This window comes from Rhinoderma darwinii, chromosome 2 (genome assembly GCF_050947455.1).
Source record: "Rhinoderma darwinii isolate aRhiDar2 chromosome 2, aRhiDar2.hap1, whole genome shotgun sequence".
In the NCBI taxonomy this organism is placed as follows: Eukaryota; Metazoa; Chordata; class Amphibia; order Anura; family Rhinodermatidae; genus Rhinoderma; species Rhinoderma darwinii.
Window position 1 is genome coordinate 205501881 of NC_134688.1, and position 25607 is coordinate 205527487.

General features: G+C 40.6%; 1 protein-coding gene across 4 annotated transcripts in view; it reads left to right on the top strand.

Moving 5' to 3' along the window:
* Positions 1–25607, top strand: part of MSL3 (MSL complex subunit 3) — a 39827-nt gene that overhangs the window by 13361 nt on the left and 859 nt on the right. For 3 of the 4 annotated variants that reach the window (XM_075852749.1, XM_075852751.1, XM_075852750.1), the window contains 8 exons: positions 4826–4914; positions 7629–7751; positions 8647–8807; positions 11953–12111; positions 12609–12871; positions 13566–13675; positions 19854–19953; positions 21027–21111. In XM_075852749.1, the coding sequence (XP_075708864.1) occupies positions 4826–4914; positions 7629–7751; positions 8647–8807; positions 11953–12111; positions 12609–12871; positions 13566–13675; positions 19854–19953; positions 21027–21111 (1090 nt within the window). Of the gene's footprint in view, positions 1–4825; positions 4915–7628; positions 7752–8646; positions 8808–11952; positions 12112–12608; positions 12872–13565; positions 13676–17680; positions 17765–19853; positions 19954–21026; positions 21112–25607 lie in introns of those variants that run through there. The other variant, XM_075852752.1, reaches the window with a different exon arrangement.

Sequence of the window (25607 nt, forward strand, 5' to 3'; positions counted from 1 at the left end):
CCATTCATTCTCTTCCTGTATGCAGTGGCTGCCTCACCAGGGTCAGGGGTCCCCCGTTCCGGGTATAGGTGCGGGTTTCTTAAAGTGTAAGGCCTCATGCACACGAACGTGCTTTTGCGGCTGTAATTCCCCCGAAAATCCAGAATGGGGCATTCATACCTATGGGGCCATGCACACGACCGTGGTTTTAACAGTCCGTTCATGGCCCCGGAGCCCGGACCACAGAAAGAACGGGCAAGCCTTATTATGGCCGTGTTCTGCGATCCGTGCTCATTGAAAATAATGGCCGCGGCCATGTGCACAGCCCGCGATTTTCGGGCGGCTCACGGCTGTCACTCCATGGCCGGCCGGCCGACCCGGATATCACAGCCGTGCACATGGCTACGGTCATGCGCATGAGGCCTTAGGGTATGCTCACACGGGGTGGATATGCTGCGTAAAAGGCACACATCGTATCTGCCCTGGTCCCTGCAGGGAATTCCGGCCAAAAAAAAACGCACCAAATTGTGGTGCAGTTTTTTGCTCGGAACATTCACTGCAGAAAACTGCACGATAAAAAAGAGAAAAAACTATACTTACCAGCAGCTGGAGGAGAGGGCTTGGCTCACAACCTCCATTCTAGTTCATCCCAAAGGTGTTTAATGCGGTTGAGGTCAGGGCTCTGTGTGGACCAGTCAAGTTCCACCAAACTCACCCAACCATGGCTTTATTTAATAAAAGTGTAAAAGAAAAAACATGAAAATTATACATATATGGTATTGTTGCGATCGTAACGACAAAGAATAAAGATAAGACACTAATTCAACTGTATAGTGAATGCCGTGTAAAAAAACGTCAAAAATCGCTTTTTTTCTCCATTCCCCCACCCAAAAAATAATAAAAGTTAATCAATATGTCCCGTGCACTCCAAAATATTAACGATGAAAACTACCCCTTGTCCTGCAAAAAAACAAGCCCTCATATGGCGATGTCAACGGAAAAATAATAAAGTTACGGCTCTTAGAATGCAGTTATGCAAAAAATTATTATTTTTGTAACCCGTTAGTGACCGCCAATACGCCTTTTAACGGTGGCCACTAACGGGCTTTATTCTGATGCATGTGCCTTTTTACGGCACTGCATCAGGATGAGTAAACACAGCAGGGAGCCGTCAAATCTCCCTGCTCTCAGCTGCCAGAGGTAGCTGAGGGCTGGGAGCGTCCCTGCTCTGCCGTGTGAGATCGATCTAAGTATCAATCTCACATGTTTAACCCCTCAGATGCGGTGCGCAATAGCGAGCACCGCATCTGAGTGGTTTTGGAGAGAGGGACGGAGCTCCCCCTCTCTCCCACCGACACCCGGCGATAAGATCGCCGAGTGTCTGTCTCTAATGGCAGCCGGGGGCCTAATAAAGGCCCCCAGGTCTGCCTGTCATGAATGCCTGCTAGATCATGCCTCTGGCATGACCTAGCAGATGCCTATCCGTTTTAAACGGACAGGCATAATACACTGCAATACAGAAGTATTGCAGTGTATTATAATAGCGATCGGAGGATCGCATAGTGAAGTCCCCTAGTGGGACTAGTAAAAAAGTAAAAAAAAAAGTTTAATAAAGTTAATTTAAAAAAAAATGTGAAAAAAAATGAAAAACCCAGCTTTTCCCCTTACAAAATGCTTTACTATTAAAAAAACAAAATAAATTAAAAAAGTTACGCATATTTGGTATCGCCGCGTCCGTAACGACTCCGACTATAAATCTATTACATTATTTAACCCGCACGGTGAACGCCGTAAAAAATGTAATAAAAAACGACGGAAAAATTGCTGTTTTCTGTGAATCCTCACTTAAAATTTTTTTTTATAAAAAGTGATCAAAAAGTCGCATCTACTCCAAAATGGTACCAATAAAAACTACAAGTCATCCCGCAAAAAAAAAGCCCTCATACAATAATTTTGAAAAAAAGCGTTTTTACTGTGTAAAAGTAGTAAAACATACAAAAACGATACAAATTTGGTATCCTTGCAATCGTAACAACCCGCTGAATAAAGTTATTGTGTTATTTATATCACACGGTAAACGGCGTAGATTTAATACGCGAAAAAGCGTGGCGAAATTTCAGGGTTTTTTCTATTCCCCCCCAAAAAAAAGTTAATAAAAGTTAAATAAATAATATTTACCTCAAAATGGTGCGATTAAAAAATACAACTTGTCCCGCAAAAAACAAGACCTTATACAGCTGTCGACGCAAAAATCAAAAAAGTTATAGCTCTTGGAATGCGACGATGGAAAAACGTAAAAAATGGCTTGGTCATTAAGGTTTAAAATAGGCTGGTCATTAAGGGGTTAAAAGGTTTCTTATTGTGCAAACGTAGTAAAACATAAAAAAACTACATATGTGGTATCGTCGTAATCGTACCGACACAGAATAATGGTAACATGGTATTTATACCGCATAGTGAACGGCGTAAATTTCAAACGCGTTTAAAAGTTTTTTTTCAATTCCCTTCACCCAAAAAAGTTAATCAATATAATATATGCACCAAAAAATTGTGCCATTGAAAAACACAACTCGTCCCGCAAAAAACAAGCCTTCATACGCCTATTTTGACAGAAAAATAAAAAAGTTAAGTTATAACTCTTGGAATGTGAAGATGAGAAAAAGAAAAAAAAGAATGCTTGGTCATTAAAGAGGCTCTGTCACCACATTATAAGTGCCGTATCTCCTACATAAGGAGATGGGCGCTGTAATGTAGAGGACAGCAGAGCTTTTTATTTAGAAAAACCATCTATTCACCACATTAGGAGTGATTTTAGCTTTATGCAAATTACTGTCTTAATGCCCAACTGGGCGTGTGTTTACTTTAGACCAAGTGGGTGTTGTACAGAGGAGTGTGTGGCGCTGACCAATCAGCGTCATGCACTCGGCAGTGTTCTGCGGTCTGGGCTCATTGAAAATAATGGCCGCGGACGAGTGCACAGCGGGCGGCTCGCGGCTGTCACACCTTGGCCGGCCGACCCGGAAATCACGACCGTGCACATAGCTACGGTCGAGGGCATGAGGCCTTAGGGTATGCTCACACGGGGTGGATATGCTGCATAAAAAGCACACATCGTATCTGCCCTAGTCCCTGCAGGGAAAAAATTGTTGTGCAGTTTTTTGCTCGGAACGTTCACTGCAGAAAACTGCACGATAAAAAAAATAAAAAAAAATAACCTATACTTACCAGTACCTATGGCGAGGTGTCCCTCTGACGTTCTGCAGACCGGCCTCATGGAATGAAGTTTCCGCCTGTGTGACCGCTGCAGCAGTTATGTGGGATGAAATGTCCTCCCAGGAAGCCGGGCTGGACGCAGAAGCAGAGTGTTCTGGGTAAGACTTTCTTCTGAGCTTCTTTTTGCAGCAGAAAAGCTGCCATCGTAACTCCGGTGTTTTATTGTGAGTTTTAACACCCCATTGAATTCAATGGGGGAAAACCCACAACAGAAAACCAGCGATTTCGCAGCATAAATTGACACGCTGCGGATCAAAAAACTGCACTGCAGTACAATTTATGAAAGTTTTTTTACGCAGCGCTTTGTTCAAATCTCATCCGTTCTGCCGCTTCTACTGTGGATTACCCACAGTACTTAGGCTACACGTGGACTTGCCGTTGCAGTACCACACTGGCATTCAGTGAGATCTTTAGACCGACCCATTCTTTCACAAATGTCTGTAAAGGCAGACTGCATGATTAGGTGCTGGATTTTATACACCCCTGGCAATAGGACTGACTGAAACACCTGAGTTCACTGATGAAGAGGTGTGTCCCAATACTTATGTCTATATAGTGCATCTAAACCTACTTGAACACTGTTGCAGTATGTGACAATGTTTCCATGCGGGTAGTGGCATTGGAGACGGTAGAGACCTGTAATGCTTCTCTTTTTAGTTTAGAGACTTTCCTAGAATGAAATATGGTGACAAATTTCAGCTGGAAGTTGGAGGAGATCATGACAAACACCTCTGGATGAAAACAGGAATGTTTGTGTCTTCTAAGTAGAGTAAGGCCCCTGCACGTGCTGTAGATTTTTTTTTGCAGGTGGGTTTACAAATTCGCAGCATGAGGATTTCACCATTTTCAATGTAGACGGGGTAAACTTCACATAACCCGTGCATATTTTGCTGCTGAATTGCGGTGGATGCGCTGTGCAAAGTCTGTAATGTGTGTGGGTGCCCTAAGGCCCCTGCACAGGAAGTTGTTTCTGCAGCAAATCCAGAATCTTCAGCGTGTGCAGGGGGGCCTAAGGGTTTCCATAGCTGAATCCGCTCATGTTACTTGCAGATCTACAGTGGATTTCACCCCTTCTACATTGACCAGTGAACATGCAGAATAGAATGCGCATGCTGCGGATATAAAAATTTGCAGCCATTGGATTCATGACCGGAAAATGTGCGGCAGCGTGTGGATGAGATTTGTTCAATCTCATCGCATTGGCTGGGACTGTGATCCGCATCATTTCTGTCCCATGTGAATCCAGTCTTAGTTTTTAAAGGATTGAAGTAATGTATAGGCTGTACAGAATAAAACACTTCAAAGCCTTGCTAAGGAGCTGGTATTACATGCAGCGTTTTAACTTCTGTATTTTCCATTGTGTTTTATGTGCTACATGTACAGATTTTAATTTATAATGTGTACCGTTCTTCACGTGCATGTCCTATTTCTGTGAAAGTGTTTATGCTGAAAGTAAACTATTTCTTGAGTGTGGAGATCTAAATGTTTATGTTCTGTTGTGCAGCGTTAAAAGATGAAAGTATGTATAACACAAACATTTGAGGTAACCAGTCACACTGCATTTATCCCATAGCCCTGAGCAGTTCATCAGAGGACAGCGAGGAAGGAACAGATGAGGAAATAAAAAGTGAAGAAAGTGACTTTGAAGAAAAGGCGGAAATGGTAAGTCTATTTCACAGCCGACATATGGAAATAGGTCCAAGTTGCTTTAAAAAGAGTGCCAAGGGTTGTAAGAAATTGATTTAAAAGATTTCTGTACCCCTTTAATACCTAGTATATGTTTGGCCAAGGGTAAATAAACTTACAGAAAAATTCTGACTTGTCATAGTGACAGAATTTTTCATAGTTGGGGGTCTAAACACTGAGACCCCCACCGTTCGCTAAAACGAAGCGGCAGAAGCACTCGGGGGAGCGCTGAGCCGCTTAATTTCTGATTGACTTTTCTCGGAAAGCCAAGCAGTGTGTACGGGCTCATAGATTTTCTATTGATCCTGTACACCATTTGCTCAGCATTCCAAAAAAAGCGCTAACCTAAGTGCTTCTGCCGCTTCGTTTTCGGTGGGGGTCTCCGTGTTTAGACCCCCCGCCGATCAAAACGTCTGACATGTCACTATGATATTTCCGGAATTTTATGAAAGCTTTGTCACCCCTTAAAGGGGGTTGTCTAACCTGGACAGCTTTTCTAACCCCCGGTAATCCGCTGTTATTGCCAGGGAAAGCTCCATGTGACCACTCACAAATGTAGATACATGTCGCATAGAAGAGGATTCTATACTGTAAAAGCAGTTAGGGTACGTGCACACGATAACGACAATTACGGCTGAAATTACGGAGCCGTTTTAAGGAGAAAACAGCTCCTGCATTTCAGACGTAATTGCTCGTACTCGCGTTTTGCGAGGTGTCCATTACGGCTGTAATTTGGAGCTGTTCTTCATTGAAGTCAATGAAAAAGGCTCAAATTACGTCCCAAGAAGTGTCCTGCACTTCTTTGACGACGCTGTTATTTTACGCGCCGTCTTTTGACATGCATAAAATTACAAGTTGTCGGCAAACCCATTGAAATGAATGAGCAGATGTTTGCCGACGTATTGGAGCCGTGTTTTCAGGAGTAATTCGAGGCATAAAACGCCTCCATTACGTCTGAAAATAGGTCATGTGAACCCAGCCGAAGACTATGGACAACTCTGCCATGGGATTTTATGATTTAATTAACCATTGAATCGGTTTTAAAAATCTGTTTTGAATTCCTTTGGTGAAATAAATGAAACATATGACAAGTTATGTGCTAGATTACTGGAGAATGATGATGGGTTATTAATCCAGAGATTCTAATTGTCATATTAAGGATTTGTTTTCCTAAGATGAGAAAAATACAGCTTCTGCCTCATCAGTGAATGTTCTGCACTTGTTTTTTTTTTTTGCATGACAGTTTTTAGGTCAGTATTTTGTATAAGTATTTGGAAGCTGAAGAGGGGAGTATGGAGTGAGCTCCATACGCTGCAAATGTCAGCTGTGTATTGCAGCTGATACCACGCACTCCAATCCTGGCCGTTTAACCGCTTAAATGTCGAAGTCAATAGCGACCGCAGCATCTAAACAGTTAGACAGGGGTCCCCTCTGCCACCCTATCAGGGCCTAATAGGAGGATATTAAAAGAAAAATACACTGTAATACAGGGGTCAGCAACCTGTGGTGCACCAGCTGTTGTGAAACTCCCAGCATGCCCAGACAGCCAAAGGCTTTATTATTCCAGTCCAAGGCTGTTTGGACATGCTGGGAATTAGTTTTACAACAGCTACCAAAGTTTGCTGACCCATGAGTATTGCATTGTATTTTACCAGCGATCTAACAACTGCATATTCACGTTCCCTAAAGGATGAAATATAATTATAAAACTAGTGGGGATATATATATTTTTTTCTTGGATTTGGGATATGTTATTACATTTGTGTAATTCTTTTTATTCGTTTTCTTTTCTTGTAATTGTTATTTTTGAAGAGTTTTTTTTGCTTAAAAAGTCCCCTAGTGGGACTTAACAAATACAAGGTAAATAAACATAACTACTAATGCTGCATCTGTAAAAGTATGAACTATTAGAATATAACGTTATTTGACCAGCAAAATGAATGCGGTAAAAAAATAAACCAGAGTGATCAAAAAGTTGCATGAAACCCAAAATAGTACTAATAGAAACTATCCCCAGCAAAACTCAATCCCTCACACAGCTCCATCAATGGAAAAATAGTAAGTTAATTAGGTCTTCGAATATGGAGACAAAAAAAAAAGAAATGTTACTTTTATCTGAATATGTGTACGCTAATACCAAATTTATATATTTTGTTATATTTTTCTTTTACCAACTGTACAAAATAAAAACAATTTTTTCAAAAAAATTAGTCTCCATAATCGGACGCCAAGATAAGTATTTTTTTTTTTCTGTCGATGGAGCTGTGTGGGGGCTTTTTTTTTTTTCGCCAGGCGGCTTGCTGAACACCGTAGATCCAAATAACAATGGAGGGATTGCGTTGTTTTTATATAGATTTATTTTTCCATTCCACCCAACAAAATCCTTCTTTTTTTTTTTTTTTTTTTTTTTATATTTCCCAGTATATTATGCTACATGAAATGGTGCCTTTACAAAAAATACAACTCGACCCGCAAAAAAAAGAAACCATCATTAGGCTATGTCAATGGAAAAAGAAAAAAGTTATGGCTTTTGGTGGGTGGCAAGCAAAAAAAACAAATAGATGAAAAGAGAAGGGGTTAATGGGCAGAGACTACTAAGCAATTTTTGTACAAAGTTAATTTGGATATGTACTCTTGGTTTCATTGTGTTTCTGACACATTAGATCATTTAATTGTCTTTTCTTTTGTAGAAAGAAGAACAAGAGATTTTCTCAAAACGTGACATGGAAGAAAAAAGCATTGTAATAGAAATACCTGACATCTTGAAAAAGAAACTTGAAGAAGATTGCTATTACATCAACAAACGCAAACGGGTACGTTTATACAGCATCACTTATGTTTTTTCTATCATAAAAATGCTTGTCTTTACTTTTTAAGCTTAAAAAAAATATATGGTAGCCCACTACCGCTAAGGCACTGTTCACATACATCAAAGTTATATATCTGTAATATTCTGCGTTTTGAACAGAGCCTGCAGCTGCGTTCATATCTGCGGCAGAGGCGGCTCAGTTAGAAGCCTTTGTCGCAGATCTATTAAGAAATGCCGGACAAAATAGCACAGCATGTTGCGCTATTTTGTCTGGTAAACCCAACGGAAATCTGTCGTGACCGATCCGTCACTGCCGCTATTTTTGTTCTGTTCTGTTATGACAGAGCAGAACAGAAATATATATTGTAGATGTAAAGAGAGCCTTACTCTGTGCACACTGGCGTTTTACCACCTTACCAAATACATGACAGTTATGATCCATTTCACTGGTCCGTCATGATTTCGTTTCGCTTTTTTCAACTCCCTTTGATTTATAATGGGTCTCCTAGGTTTCGGTTAGCTCTCTGTTTTTATTTGGTAGATAAAATAGCGCAGCGTGCTACGTTATTCTGACATTTAAAAAGAAACACAAACCTGATCGAAAGAAACTAACGAAAGTTTGAACGGAGTCTGAGGACTTGTAAGGAAGGCTCCGAATTATTCCATCAAATTTGACAGGAAAAATAGCGCCCTATGCAGCGCTATCTTTCCTGTTAAAGTGACAGACACATCGGCGGAACCCGACGGACCCCATTGGGAGACGCTGGTGTCCTTCCTTCTAGGTTTTGCACTATCATGGAAAACACGATACAGATGTGAACAATGTTAGTACATCCTTTTTGTTTACCAGTTACATAAATAGTATAATTGACAAATCTTTATTTTTACTTCCATTTCAGCTTGTGAAACTGCCTTGTCAGACCAACATCATTACCATTCTTGAATCTTACGTTAAACACTTTGCAATAAACGCAGCATTTTCTGCAAATGAGAGAATCCGGCATCATCAGACCACATCCAATGTCAACATGAATCTTCACTATGTTCCGCCTGAGAAAAAGTAAGGTTTTTGCAATATGTATATTCACACAGTGGTGTTTTGTTTTTTTTTTTTTTTAAGTTTAAAAAAAACCAAAAAACTGAAGGATACTTTCAGACTACCGCGTCAAACAAGCCACAAAAACACATGATAGTCCGTGCAGCTTTGTGCAGCCACATATCCTTTTTTTTTATCTTTAATAAATATCTCTAGGAAATATTGCCAGGTCTGTTGGCTTTCATAAAGTTGATAGGGGAAAAATAGCAAATCGTAACACTATCAAGATGAGTAAAACATGCTGTGGTTTAAAAAAAACTAAAAACTTCCACTTTGAATAAATTAAGCTGGTCAGGTAAATTTAGACCTGTTTAGTGGCTTAGATTTTGGAAATGTGCATTTCTCTAGAAATTGTATCTGAAAAGAGCAGAATAATTGAAAAGCTATGTACATTTTTTAATTTTTTTTTAAATTTAATTTTTTTAAATTTAATTTTGAACTTCTTTTTTTAATCGGAGTGTTTGCTTTTTGAGATGCAACTTCTATGTATCTTGCGGTCAAAGCCGAATCTGTCAGGTCTGCAGGACTGACGGCTTCGGTCCTGCAGACCTGACTGATTCAGCTTTCGTTTCAATGATTTTTATGAAGTTTTTGCATAGAACATGAACATGACAAATAAAAGAAATGTAAATATTCACAATCAGGTACAGGTCATAAATCAGGTACAAGTCATACTTCAGGTAGTGACATGTTTTTCTAGTTACAATGTAAGCATATCATGACCCTTGTGTGTAGCTGCTTGAAAATCAAACAAAATATACATGAACAGCAGTAGAAACAGAAAGAGAACAAATCAAAAGCAAAAGCCAGCCGTACATATCTAGGTGATAAGGCCATTACAGGATATAATAAAAGGTCTAGACAAAGGAGAAGTTACAAGAGACAGGAAGGTAGAAGTGAGCGCTATGAACCCATGCAATCCAACGTTTAGCAAAAGTATCATAAGTAAAATTGCCATACGCAATAATCTTCTCCTAGACATAAGACGTATTTATCAGTGATATCCGCTCATGTAGTGGGGGAGCCTTAGTAGTTTTCCAATATCTCGTTACAACTAATTTAGCCATTACTAAAAGTTTACACACTAATATTCTATACTGTGGAGCGAGACTTTCAACTGATTCAGCTTTGACCGAGAGACAGCTCCTATGTATTTGGGATACGTAGAAGCTGTATGCCAAAGTAAAATCATTTTATTTTTTAAATGAAAAAATAAATAATTAAATATTAGGCTGGGTTCACACAGAGTTTTTTTGCAGGCGGATAATCTGCCTCAAAATTCAGTTTGGAAGTTTGAGGCAGATTTTCCTCTGCCTGCACGCCGATTTTCACGGCGTTTTTCGCCCGCGGGCATAACGCCGCAAAATAAACTTTCTCTGCCTCCCATTGAAATCAATGGGAGGCATTTTCGGCCGGTTTTTGGCGAGTTTTGCGGCGCGGTTTACGCGTCAAACTCGTCAAAAATCTCTGTGTGAACATACTCTTAAGCTGTCCAAAATAAAACTGATTTATTAGAAGAAAAAAAAATTGCCTTCAAAAGTTTACATAGCCTTTACCAATTTTTTTTTTTTTTTGTGGCGGTTTATAACTTTTAGGGTATGTTCACACTGAGGGTTTTCAGCTGTTTTTTTGTGGCGTAAACGTCCCAACAAATGGCTGAAAAATCGGAAGCAGAACTTCTCCAAAAATCTGCCCATTGATTTCAATCGGAAAAACGTCGTTCTGTTCCGACGGATCGTTTTTTACGTGCCCGTTTTTCAAAAAAAGTGCATGTCACTACTTCAGCCGTTTTTTTGGATCCATTTTTCATAGACTCTATAGAAAAACAGCTCCAAAAACGGCCATTAAAAACGCGACTATTTTGAGACGTTTTTTTACTTTGTGTGCACATACCCTTATAGTAGGCTGCATTATATAGCTGTCTGAAGAATGCTTTGGGCAACAGGGAATCTAAAATCCTCTTCAGCTGCTCTGTTTCCATTCTCTCTTACGTAGTCTATAAGGTGTCTCCAAAGTTGTTTCATTGAATTTCTATCGATCTATAAAAATTGCTATTCGATACCCTTAGATCTGTTAAGTGAACAAATGTTTTTGCGGTAAGCTTGAATGTTTCCGAAAAAAATCTACACAATATCCAAATATGACATTTATTGTTAATTTTGTTGTGTAATAGGAGCTAGTGAACCTCCAGCTATTTGAAGTGCGCTTTACAAACTAAGGCTTCGTTCACATCTGCGTCATGGCTCCGTTCTGACATTCCGTCGGAGCTTCCCGTCAGAACGGAGCCATGACTGAAACAGATGGAAACCATAGGTTTCCGTTTGCATCACCATTGATTATGAGCGTATGTTCACATGGCAACGCCAATTACGTCTGAAATTACAGAGCTGTTTTCAGGCGAAAACAGCTCCGGAATTTCAGCCGTTTTTACTAGTGCACGTGTTTTTCACGGCGTTTTTTACAGACGTAATTGGAGCTGTTTTTCTATGGAGTCAATGAAAAACGGCTCCAATTACGTCCCAAGAAGTGACATGCACTTCTTTGAGGCGGGCGTCTTTTTATGCGCCGCCTTTTGACAGCGGCGCGTAAAAAGCCTGTGAATGCACAGAACACCGTAAGACCCATTGAATTCAATGGGCAGATGGTTTGAAGCCGTTTTTTCGGCCGTAATTCGAGGCGTAAAACGCCTGAATTACGTCCGTAAATAGGGCGTGTGAACACACCCTAATGGTGACGGATCTGGTGCAAATGCTTTCCATTTGTCTTAGTTGTGCAAGGGTTCCATAGTTTTGATGGAATCAATATCTTAGATGACTACGCTATTCATTCCCTCAATACGACGGAACCTTTGCACAACTGAGACCAACGGAAATCATTTCACCGGATCCATCAGCATTGAAATCAATGGAGATGCAAACGGAAACCTATGGTTAGTCAGGGCTCCGTCCTGACAGGAAGCAACACTGGAACGTTGGAATGGAGCCCTGATGCAGATGTGAACGAAGTCTAACCTGAAGTTTTTTGTTTTCATCTGCAGTTTCTTGGATGAATCTGATACGTTTTTATTCCTAAAACATTTAGGTATTAAATATAATTTTTGTTTTTTTAGTGTGGAACTATGCAAGGAAATGGTGGATGGCTTAAGAATTACATTTGACTTCACACTCCCACTGATACTCCTTTACCCATATGAGCAAACCCAATATAAGAAGGTGATCTCATCTAAATTTTTTCTTCCTATTAAAGAAGTTACATCTATTGGCAACAGGTATGTTTTATGCTTTGTTTTTATTTTTTCTTGCTTTTCAAAAATCCTAATCCATTAAAGAGGACCTGCCACTAAGTCTAATAAGTTGAACTGGTTTACTGACCTGACTAGTGCTGTCTGCCTGATTCCAGGGCTGTTTTTCCCCCATAGACTCCCATCATTCCAGAGATATGGCCCACTGATGTGCTGGCTCCCTATATGCTAATTTGCTGTAGTTGGCCAACGGGGTGGAGCTAGCTCCCCTGGCTTTGATGCTGACAAGTCAGCGTGAGGCAGCTTGAAGTTAGTTCACGCCCTGTTGGCTAACTACTGCAAATTAGTAAAGAGGGAGCCAACACAACAGTGGGTCATATCTCTGGAATGGGGGTGGGCAGAAAAGAGTGCTTAAATCATGTAGACTGTGCTATTCATGTCAATAAACTAGTTCAACTTATGACCTAGTGACAGTTCCTCTTTAAGTCCAGTAAAACAATTTTTATTTTTTTATTTCTTTTTAGAAATCAAGAAGAAGTATCGCCAAGTCCACCGCTATTAAACCCACCAACTCCACAGTCCACAGACAGCCTGCCCACCACTGTAGAGTCCACTACTCCAAAGAGACGGAGAACAGAGCCGGACATTTTACAATCCTTGAGGCGCTCCACACGCCATAGTACAAGCTGTGATAGGATGTCAGAGAGTAGTGCTTCTCCACAGCCCAAGCGACGGCATCCAGAGACACCAACTTCAATGCCAAAGCTATTTCTTCACTTAGAGAAGAGTAGGTACTCTCCTATGCTTGAAAATGCACTGTGCTAGACACTAAGGGTATGTGCACACACACTAATTACATCCGTAATTGACGGACGTATTTCGGCCGCAAGTACCGGACCGAACACAGTGCAGGGGGCCGGGCTCCTAGCATTATACTTATGTACGATGCTAGGAGTCCCTGCCTCGCTGCAGGACAACTGTCCCGTACTGTAATCATGTTTTCAGTACGGGACAGTAGTTCCACGGAGAGGCAGGGACTCCTAGCATCGTACATAAGTATGATGCTAGGAGCCCGGCTCCCTGCACTGTGTTCGGTCCGGTACTTGCGGCCGAAATACGTCCGTCAATTACGGACGTAATTAGTGTGTGTGCACATACCCTAACATTGCATAAATCAATAGTATAAACAAGTCCTATAATGGCCAGAAATAGTGTTATTCCTCATGTAGACACACAGGACAACTTATTCAAAAATGCCCCCTGAAACGGCAAGTACGCTTTAAGTTAACCATAAACCTTTTTGTTTTTTGCTGTATACTGCCATTAATGCAACAATCATTATACACACTGGAAAGCTTCACTTGTGCTTCAAGACAGAATCAAACTGATTGGATTTTTTCTTTCTTTACCATTTAACGACACTTACATGTTTTTCTGTATTTGAAGCATTATTTTTTTATTTTACCTTCAATGTTTTCTAGAAACGCCTGTTCATAGCGGTTCTTCATCACCAATTACTTTAACTCCCAGCAAAGAGGGAAGTTCTGTGTTTTCTGGACTTGAAGGTCGACGAAACAATGAACTCAATGAGGTAATTATTACCTGTAGTTGCATAGTTAGTACAGTTGAAAAAAGACCTATATCCATCAAGTGTTAAAGTGAACGACCCTTTCCTATATTGCGAGTAGTCGTTCTGCTGCTTGTATTCTTGGCCATAATGCATCTTGCACATCTGAGAAATGGTGGGGTATGTGATTGCATGTGCAAACTAAAACACATTAGATCTGTATTGCTTAGGCCTCATGCACACGTCCTTGCCTGTAATCACTGTCCGCTATTGGTGGCGCGGCCGCGGACAGCCATCTGCATTTTCAGCCCGTGCTTCCATATAAAGCATGGGAGCACAATCCGTAAAAAGCAAAAGATAGGACGTGTATTATCTTTTGCGGGGGCTTTCTACGGCCCGGACACCTTCCTGCAAATATACGGGAAGGTGTCCGCGGTCAATAGAAATGAATGGGTCCGTAATTGATGACCGTAATTACGGTCCGCAATTACCGACGAATTGTACGGTCTTGTGCATGGGGCATTAACTACCATATTTTTCGGACTATATAACACGCACCTGACTAGAAGATGCACCCAGGTTTTAGACAACAGAAAATAGGAAAATTATTTCATATTTTACTACTTTTGCAAACAAAAACTATTTGTTGAAAAAAAAATTGTTCTGTTTCACCACAATCTGAGCGCAATATCTTTGGTTTCCTTGGGGGCCGTTGGGCTGTCGGAGGGGGCTGTCCCACTCCCAACTGTTTAAATGCTGCGGTCGTTATTGATTGTGGCATGGGGTTCTCCCATGAGGGACAGTTATGATATATCCCCAGGATATGTCCCACCTCTGGGACCCACACCTATGTCTAGAACGGGGCCCCCTAAATCCCATTCTAGCTTTTTCTGGTAATGTGGACTCCCGGCCACTTCCTGATTACATGTTCGGGAGTTACGGAAACCGGGTAAGTCGCTGAGCTACGCTGTTTCAGTAACTCCCATAGTAGTGAATGCTCGATTCCCAGTTGTACCAGTCAATAATATACAATGGAAGTATTTGTTTGCCTATAATTTTCTTGAGCTAGTCCAAAAATGAATCCGAAAATTGATCTGGATAGCCCATCAATAGTCTTATATCTGAAAAAAATGACACCAATGCTGCCCTACATTATGAATCTCCTATATTCAAACCATGTACGTTTCTTAGATACTTCAATAATATAATTACAAAAAACATGTTTACAGTTAACCACATACTATTATGAATTCTCATATTTGTCACTTGATTGTTTCAAATCGTCAAACTTCTTTTAACCCCTTGGTGCCACAGCCATTTCTTAAGTTTTAATTAAAAAAAAAAAAATAAATTCTCTCCACCTTCCAAAAGCCATAAAACATTTTTAGTTTTGTGTCGACACAGCCGTATGAGGGCTTATTTTTTTAATGTAAGTTTACAAAAAAACAATTTTGTTTTTAAAAAAATTTATTGTTTTGTGTCGCCATATCCTAAGAGTCATAACTTTTTATTTTCCTGTCGCTGGGCAGTGTAAGGGCTTGTTTTTTTTACAGGCCAAACCTTATTTATTTATTGTTTTTTCTCCTGCAGCGTTTACCTAGCGGATTAAATAGTCATTGTAATAGTTCGGATTATTTTAATAGTTACGGACACAACTATTTGTTACCATACTTTAAAGAGGCTCTGTCACCAGATTTTGCAACCCCTATCTGCTATTGCAGCAGATAGGCGCTGCAATGTAGATTACAGTAACGTTTTTATTTTTAAAAAACGAGCATTTTTGGCCAAGTTATGACCATTTTTGTATTTATGCAAATGAGGCTTGCAAAAGTCCAAGTGGGTGTGTTTAAAAGTAAAAGTCCAAGTGGGCGTGTATTATGTGCGTACATCGGGGCGTTTTTAATACTTTTACTAGCTGGGCGTTCTGACGAGAAGTATCATCCACTTCTCTTCAGAACGCCCAGCTTCTGGCAGTGCAGATCTGTGACGTCACTCACAGGTCCTGCATCGTGTCGGCACCAGAGGCTACAGTTGATTCTGCAGCAGCATCAGCGTTTGCAGGTAAGTTGCTACATCGACTTACCTGCAAACGTGGATGCTGCTGCAGAATCAACTGTAGCCTCTGGTGCCGATGTGGCCGACACGATGCAGGACCTGTGAGTGACGTCACAGATCTGCACTGCCAGAAGCTGGGCGTTGTGAAGAGAAGTGGATGATACTTCTATACACAACGCCCAGCTAGTAAAAGTAGTAAACACGCCCCGATGTACGCACATAATACACACCCAGTTGTACTTTTACTTTTCAACACGCCCAGTTGGACTTTTGCAAGCCTCATTTGCATAAATACAAAAATGGTCATAACTTGGCCAAAAATGCTCGTTTTTTAAAAATAAAAACGTTACTGTAATCTACATTGCAGCGCCGATCTGCTGCAATAGCAGATAGGGGCTGCAAAATCTGGTGACAGAGCCTCTTTAAGTGAAGAATGGGAATATGTTTTGTTTTTTGTAACTTCAGGATGCTGCCATTTTTTGGGTTTTCATTTTTTCCTCCCCACCTTTCCGAAAGCCAATACCAAATTTCTCGACATTTTTTTTTATGTTTTACTACGTTTACAAGGAAGAAACGAATTGTTAAAAATGTTGTCGCCACGTTCTGAGAGCCATAACTTATTTTTATTTTATTTTCGTCAATTGAGCGGTATGAGGGCTTATTTTTTTGTGGGGCGAGCTGTAGTTTCTATTGGTACGATTTTGGGCTACATGAGACTTTTTGATCACTTTTTATAAAAAAATTTGTGGCCTATGAAATGGCCAAAATAACGCAATATTTTTTTGACGTTCAGTGTGGGCTAAATGGTATATTGTAGTGGTTCATACTTTTACAGACGTGGCGATACCAATTATGTTCGATTTTATTTATTTATTTTTTTATTTTTTTTATACATTACTTGAGAGGAAAAATGGGAGAAGTTGTTTTTTTTTTTTTACCATTACTAAAACCTTTAACTTTTTTTTTTACACATTTTATTAGGCCCCCTAGGGGAGTTTAACTAGCCATGCAGTAATTTATTGCAGTATATTGTCATTTTAACAGGAGATGAAGAAAAGTAGTCCAACTATCCGCAACCCTTGATCTCGTCACAGGGGAGCTGATGTGCTGTCAGAGTGGGGCGCCCCACTCTTTCTAATGTCTTAGATGCTGCAATCGTGATTGATCGCAGCAAAGGGGTTAATAGACCAGGAACAGCGGTATCGCTGTTCCTGGCAGTTAGTCCCGGGTGTCAGCTGTAATACACAGCTGCGCACTGAGCGGGATCAGCAGGTGAGCCCGCTCCAAACATCACCCCCTGCACTATGATTTGCTATTACGTTGTGGTGCACGTAGGGGTTAATATTCGTGTTTGATCGCTTGTACAATACAGTGCAATACTTATGTATTTCAGTGTATTGTGCCATTTACCGGGTTCTATTAAACCCTGCCTTTAGCAAGGTTTAATAGGGGCAGAAAGATGGCAGACTTGAAGGGGGCCGTCCCCCTCTTACGAACGGCTTAGATGCCGCAATTACTATTGACTGCAGCATCTAAATGGTTAAACGGCCAGGATCGGAGTTAACTCTGATCCCAGCAATTAGTGCGAGGTGTCTGCTGCAATAAACAGCTGACACCCGCAGTGTATGACTAAGCCAGCTCCATACTTCTCCCTCCACACCACGACATACAGTTTTTCCATGCTATTAATATTAGACCAAGATAATCCAATTAAACACAGTGATGTTTTTAAATGAGCATTTTTTACTTCAATAATAAAAAAATCACTATCAGCCGCATCTAGCCTTACGTGAAAAAGTAATTGCCCCCTTTGCTACTAAATCAACATGTTAACCATATTCCATTGACAACTGGGTTAAAGTTTATGTACACCTTTTTGTAAGGCAAAACATTTATTTAAAAAAAAAAAAAAAGTGAACCCGTGTGTTTGGTGCAACTTTACTAATACTTTTTATTCAATTTACATTTTTTTAGATCCAGCTGCTCTGTAGTTTCTATAGAGACATGCAGGACCCGCTGTCACTGAACCAGTCAGGTCTACGGGACTGACTGATTAAGGTAATAGCGCAGAGCAGCTGTATCTAAAAAAAGTAAAACCTTTTTAATAAAAAGTATTTGTAAAGTTGCACCAAACACACTAATACACCTTTTTTATTAAAAAATAAAATAAAATTTGGCTTACAAAGGCCTACATAGCCTTTAAACCACTAGCCACACCCAGGCCTTTTGAATCTAAACTTTATATGAATAGAACCTGTCTAAGGCCCCATGCACACGAATGTGCTTTTGCGGCCACAATTCCACCAAAAATCCACGCTAGAATTGCGGCTCCATTCATTCCTGTGGGGCCATGCACACGACCGTGGTTTCCACGGTCCGTGCATGGCCCCGGTGCCCGGAATGTAAGAAAGAACGGACAAGCCTTATTACGGTCGTGTTCTGCGGTCCGGGCTCATTGAAAATAATGTGCACAGCCCGCGATTTGCAGGCGGCTTGCGGCTGACACTCCATGGCCGGCCGACCGACCTGAAAATCACTGCCGTTCACATGGCTACGGTCGTGTGCATGAGGCCTAAGGGTATGTGCACACACAAAAATAAATAACGTATCAAAATATAGAGCTGTTTTCAAGGGAAAACAGCTCCTGATTTTCAGAGGTTTTTTTAAGCCACTCGCGTTTTTTACGGCTGTTTTTCCATAGTCTATGAAAAATGGCTCCAAAAACGGCCCATTTACGGCCCAAAAAACGGCTGAAAATAAGCCGTGTGAACATACCCTAACAATGTGAATCAGGCTAGAAAGCCTCAAAAAGCAGCACCTGATTCCATGTTCTGAAGAGATTCAAGTACAGATGCCAAACATTGTCATTAATCTGCCAGTATGGAAAGTGTAATGCTACGGGACTCCAGTGAAACGGTGATCCATGATCCACAAATGGAGAAAACTTGTAAGGGTATGTTCACACGTACACGTCCGTTACAGCTGAAATCACGGAGCTGTTTTCAGGAGAAAGCAGCTCCGCAATTTCAGACGTAGTGGCAAGTTCAGGCGCTTTTTGCTGCGTCCATTACGGACGTACTTGGAGCTGTTTTTCCATGGTGTCAATGGAAAACGGCTCCTATTACGTCTCAAGAAGTGATAGGCACTACTTTGACGCGGTCATCTTTTTTACACGCCGTCTTTTGACAGCAGCGCGTAAAAAAAAATGACCGTCGGCACAGAACATCGTAAAGCCCATTCAAATGAATGGGCAGATGTTTGCCGACGCTTTGGAGCCGTATTTTCGGACGTAATTCGGGGCTAAAACGCCCGAATTACGTACGTAAATAGGGTGTGTGAACATACCCTTACAGTAGTTAACCTTCCCAGAAGTGTCCGGCCTACCAGAATTTCCCAAAAAATCCAGACGAACACCTAAAGAAATGCAGGCCTCACTTGTCCCAGTTGAAGAGACTGTCACCAGGTTTATCCTGCCATATCTGGCAAAAGCTGCATTTTGTGTTCACTCATGTTGTCTTTATATTAAAATAAATTGGATGATCTAAAATATTTTGATGTGACAAATTCACAAAAATAGAAGAAATGGGGTGAGGGGAAAATACTTTTTCACAGCACTGTAGGCCTTACCCGTTAATCGACCTCCAACTCTTTCCAGGTAAATCTACACCAGTATAAATCAGTGGGATTATGACAGATAGAGATTATACCTTTGTATTCAGTAGGGCAGTGCTGGATGGGTCTAGTGAACAATCCATCACTGACCTACTAATAACAGATACGCAGGAAAGAGAGCCAGCAGCAATGACCAGTAAAATTCTATTTTTTTTCGAGGAATAAACTCCTCGAAAAAAGCATGAAAAACAGAAGCTGAACGCCTACAAACATCTGCCCATTTGGAAAAAACAGCATTTCATTCAGACTGGGTTTTTTTTTTTTTTTTTTACGTGGCAGTTTGAAAAAACGGGTCGTAAAAAGAAGCAGCATGTCACTTCTTGACCTGTTTTTTATTGTGTCAATAGAAAAAACGCTCCAAAAATGGCTCCAGAAAACACATCAAAAAAAGTTCCCCTTGAAATCCGCTCCGTATTATACAGCCGTTTTTACTTTTATGCGTGAACAAACCCTCATTTTTTTTTTATGCCCGCAGGTGTTGTCTTGGAAATTAATGCCAGAAAATTACCCTCAGAGCGACCAGCCACCTCCTCCTTCTTATATATATGGGTCGCAACATTTGCTTCGTTTGTTTGGTAAGAACTCTCTTTGGGAAAATCCTTTAATTTGGTTGTTTAAGGCTTTGTTCACACTGCTGTTGTAAGGTCTACTCAGATTCTGTCAGAGTTGCGTCTGCAGTTCTACCGGTTTGATTGCAAGAATAGTGCAGCATGCAGAAACTATGAAGGAACTTCTGACAGACCCTATTGTAAGTTAATGGAGCCCATTGGGCACCATTGGGATCTGACATACGTTAGGATCGGAAGACAAGACACAACAAGCAGAAGCCAATATGGTATAGGCTTAGCTTTGTAGCCTTGTAATTGAAGCAGCAGAATAGCACTCTATTACTTGCATTCACAGACGTATAGGTGGAAGAGTACATATATACTTCACCGTTCAGACACTCTCTGGACATGAAACTCCGCTGGGTCTGTGTGCACAGGGGGAAACTAGACCGCGTTTAAGTTGATGGAGTAAATGCAGCAGATGGTAAACAGCGGTGAGGGCAATCTTCTGCAGAGTGTATTCTGAGCCCGGTGATTCTACCTCCAACCAATAACTATGATAAAAATGCGTATATAATTTGAAAGCTGTTTTATATGTTAGATGCACATTTTTATCATACTTATTGTGAGTATAATAAAGTTCCTTTTAGATTTTAAATAGTGTGGCAATACTGCAATTTTCTATTAGCCTGAAATAGGGCTTTTTTCCACTCTGCAATCTTGGTTGGATGTAGAATCATTGGGCTTAGAATACCTTCTGCAGAAGAACTCTAACTTTTTTACTTTCACCTGCTCAGTTCATCTGCTGTTTGTTCTTAGTATTAATCATATTTAAGTGAAAAAGATCTTTCTGTTCAAGGTTTATGATTTTTTTTTTTTTTTTTTTAAAGTTCTCATGCTTTTTAATGTTTTTATTAGGCATGTTTTGTAATGGCAACACTGTATCATTGCAGCTTAAATCGCCTATGTGCTCTAAAACTTTGCAAAAAGCAGGTTTATAAATTGTATGGAGGAAAAGTAAGATATAAAATTGTCGCACAAAAGAGAAACTTTTATGACTGATGCAATTTAAATAAATCCAAACTTGTTTACTGTTTTAGTGAAACTACCAGAAATAATGGGAAAGATGTTCTTTGTTGAGAAAAACGTGAAGGTTTTGCTGAAGCACTTTGAGCTTTTTCTAAGGTATGTGAATGTCCTGAAGTTGTACTCCTTTAATGCCGCTCCTTTTGTAAATCTGTAGGTAATGATGGTAGAGTAAGAAATGTAGTAAGTATTCATGGTTCGTGCCTACAGAACCTCTTGAAAAAAGTAAGATGCTACAGAGCCAACAGATAATGTTATTTATAGAGAACACTGGCATGGAAGACATTCGATAATTCACTGGATCCCCGTCCAAAAAAGTAAATCGCACGAGTAATTGCATTTCCACATATCTGAGGGCCAGCAGCCATCTTCCCCTTTTGTACTGTGATTAGAAGTGATGGTCTATATCGGTACATACACATTTGATTTGTAATTAACTTTAAGAATATGCCCACCTACACAAATATTTGTATTTATTTTCATTTCTGCAATGCATCTAAAATGAAAAATGAAGCAACTTGGATAATAGTCTTCAGTTTAAATGTCCTACCATTTTGTGTATATACATTTTATGCAGACGTTTGACTCTAAAGTAACACACGATAAACCAACCCAGTGTAGTCTGAATCTGCAGGCATACTACTATTTAACAAATGTTTGGTAGGTTAGCAGGAAATAGTGGACAGATGGAGGACTAAAAAAAATAGTTGTGAAGGTGTTCATAGCCTTTAACGCAGCTGGATTTCCACGAGAGTGTGGACATGGAGTCTTGTGACACGTTGCATAGACAAGCTGTGTTTTACAAAACGGCACCAAAAATTATTAGGTAGTCTGAAAGATCCCTTAAAGAGGCTCTGTCACCAGATTTTGCAACCCCTATCTCCTATTGCAGCAGATCGGTGCTGCAATGTAGATTACAGTAACGTTTTTATTTAAAAAAAACGAGCATTTTTGGCCAAGTTATGACCATTTTTGTATTTATACAAATGAGGCTTGCAAAAGTACAACTGGGCGTGTATTATGTGCGTATATCGGGGCGTTTTTACTTCTTTTACTAGCTGGGCATTGGGAATGGGAGTGTATGATGCTGACGAATCAGCATCATCCACTTCTGTTCGTTAACACCCAGCTTCTGGCAGTGCAGACACACAGCGTGTTCTCGAGAGATCACGCTGTAACGTCACTCACTTCCTGCCCCAGGTCCTGCATCGTGTCGGCCACATCGGCACCAGAGGCTACAGTTGATTCTGCAGCAGCATCAGCGTTTGCAGGTAAGTAGCTACATCGACTTACCTGCAAACGCCGATGCTGCTGCAGAATCAACTGTAGCCTCTGGTGCCGATGTGTCCTCGCTCGTCTGACACGATGCAGGACCTGGGGAAGTGAAGTCACAGCGTGATCTGCCAGAAGCTGGGCGTTCTGAAGAGAAGTGGATGATACTTCTCGTCAGAACGCCCAGCTAGTAAAAGAAGTAAAAACGCCCCGATGTAACACACATAATACACGCCCAGTTGGACTTTAGCAAGCCTCATTTACATAAATACAAAAATGGTCATAACTTGGCCAAAAATGCTCGTTTTTTAAAAATAAAAACGTTACTGTAATCTACATTGCAGCGCAGATAGGGGTTGCAAAATCTGGTGACAGAGCCTCTTTAATGCACAATTATGGTGGAAAACTGATATTTACTGGCGTTTTATTTAATAAAAATATCCAGCACAAGCTCATCCCTTGAATAAAACTTGGTTTGCATTGTATGATAAATATGACTGGAAACGCAACAGCTTGAAATGTGTAAGCGAGTCATTGCTTAACCCCCTACCCGCACGAGGAAGCAACTGTACGTCGTCGCGGGAGGTTACTTCCCGCACGAGGACGTACAGTTACTAAGTTTTTCCCGGTGCACACTGTCGGCGACAGTGTGCACCGGGAACCGGGAGGTCAGCTGTCGCCGACAGCTGACACTCCACTCTTGCCGACAAGCGGTCCTTTGCCGCTGATTTTGGCGAATTAACCCCTTAAATTCGGCGATCGGTTGCAATCGCCGAATTTTGGGGGTTTCTAACATATCAGCAGACACCGGTCCGAAATCACGGGGTTTGCCGATAGTTAGGCAAACGGAAGCCAAACAATGGCTTCCGTGTCTGCCATGGACGGAAGCCCATCAGGACCAACCTTTGGCTGGTCCTGATAGGCTTCCTGTCAGAGTGACAGGAAGTCACTGTGTCTTTCCCGATGCACACTGTCGACGACAAGGTGTGCATCGGGAACTTGGAGATCGCCGCTAATTTCGGCAATTAACCCGTTACATGCGGGGCTCGATTGCGATCTCCGCATGTAGCGGGTTTGTAGAGCATCAGCAGCCCCCATGCAATCGTGGGGGCTTCTGATGCTTGTGGTGGCACACGGGGGGCCAGACAACGGCCCCCAGGTCTGCCGTGTATGTCAGCCTATGAGGATCAGCCTCTGCTGATCCTCGTAGATTTACTGTCAGAGTGACTGTGACGTCACACTGACAGTTGGAATACATTACACTACCTAGGTAGTGTAATGTATTCTAGCAGCGATCAGAGCTGCAGGTAAAAAAAGAAAGTGTAAAAAGTAAAAAAAATTTTAATAATGTTTTATAAACGTGTAAAAATACGTTTTTGTTTTCCTATAATAAGTCATTTATTATAGGTAAAAAATGAAACCGTTAAAAAAAAAAGTACACATATTTGGTATCAGTGTTCGTAACGACCCAAACTATGAAACTATAATGTTAATTTTTCCGCACGGTGAACGCCGCAAACAAAATAAACGGAAAACTATGTCAACATCGCTATTTTTTGGTCACCACCCCTCTCAAGATATAGAATAAAAAGTGATCAAAAGGTTGCATTTACCCCAAAATAGTACCAATAAAAACTACAACCCGTACCGCAAAAAACAAGACCTCCCACAGCTTTTTGGACGAAAAAATAAAAAATTTACGGCTCAGAATAGCGTGTCTCAGAAAATATATTATTTTATAGAAACATAATTTTATTGTGCAAACACTGCAAAACGTAAAAAAAAACTATACACATATAGTATCGGCGTAATCGTACCGACCCGCAGAATAAAGTATAACATAATTTATTGTGCACGGTGAACGCTGTAAGAAATAAAGAATTTAAAGCGCCAAAATTGCTGTTTTTTTGGTCACCTTAGCTCTAAAAAAAGATCCTGTGGGGTCAAAATGCTCACTATACCCATAGAAAAATTCCTTGAGGGGTGTAGATTCCAAAATGGGGTCACTTTTGGGGGTTTCCACTGTTTTGGTCCCTCCGGGGCTTTGCAAACCCGACACGGCACTGAAAACCAATCCAGCAAAATCTGCGCTCCAAAATCCAAAAGGCGCTCCTTCCCTCCTGAGCCCTGCAGCGGGACCAAACGGCAGTTTACGACCACATATGGGGTATTGCCGTAATCGGGAGAAATTGCTTTACAAATGTTGGCGTGCTTTTTCTCCTTTATTCCTTTTTAAAAATGAGAAAATTCTAGGTTTCCACAGAAAAATAGGTGATTTTCATCTTTACAGACTAATTCCACTAAATTCTGCAAAAAAACTGTGGGGTCAAAATGCTAACTATACCCCTAGAAAAATGCCTTGAAGGGTGTAGTTTTCAAAATGGGGTCACTTTTGGGGGGTTTCGACTGTTTAACTACCACAAGACCTCCTCAAACCTGACATGGTGTCTAAAATATATTCCTAAAAAAAGGAGGCCCCAAAATCCACTAGGTGCTCCTTTGCTTCTGAGGCCTGTGCTTCAGTCCATTAGGACACTAGGGCCACATGTTGGATATTTCTAAAATCTGCAGAATCTGGGCAATAAATATTGAGTTGCGTTTCTCTGGTAAAACCTTCTGTTACAGATTATTTTTTTTTTATTACAAATGAATTTCGGCAAAAAAAACGAAATTTGTCAATTTCACCTCTACTTTGCCTTAATTCCTGTGAAACGCCTAAAGGGTTAAAATACTTTCTGAATGTGGTTTTGAATACCTTGAGGGGTGCAGTTTTCAAAATGGGGTGATTTTTGTGGACTTTCTAATATAGAAGTCCCTCAAAACCACTTCAGATCTGAACTGGTACCTGAAAAAATGGGCTATTGAAATTTTTTTGAAAATATGAGAAATTGCTGCTAAAGTTCTAAGCCTAGTAACGTCCTAGAAAAATAAAAGTACGTGAAAAAAAAATGCTGCAAACATAAAGTAGACATATGGGGGATGTTAACTAGTAACTATTTTGTGTGGTATTACTATCTGTTTTTACAAGCAAACACATTTACATTTAGAAAAATGGCAATTTTTGCAAAAATTTGACGTTTTTCACAAATATTGAATTCATCGACCAAATTTTTTCACTAACCTAGTACAATATGTCCCGAGAAAACAATCTCAGAATCGCGTGGATAGGTAAAAGCGTTCCGGAGTTATTACCACATAAAGTGACACATGTCCGATTTGAAAAAATCATCTGTGTCCACAAGGCCAAAACAGGCTGTGTCCTAAAGGGGTTAAAGTAGAGTAAAGAAGTTGCATTCAAGCGACGAGTGTGCACTTTTTTTTTT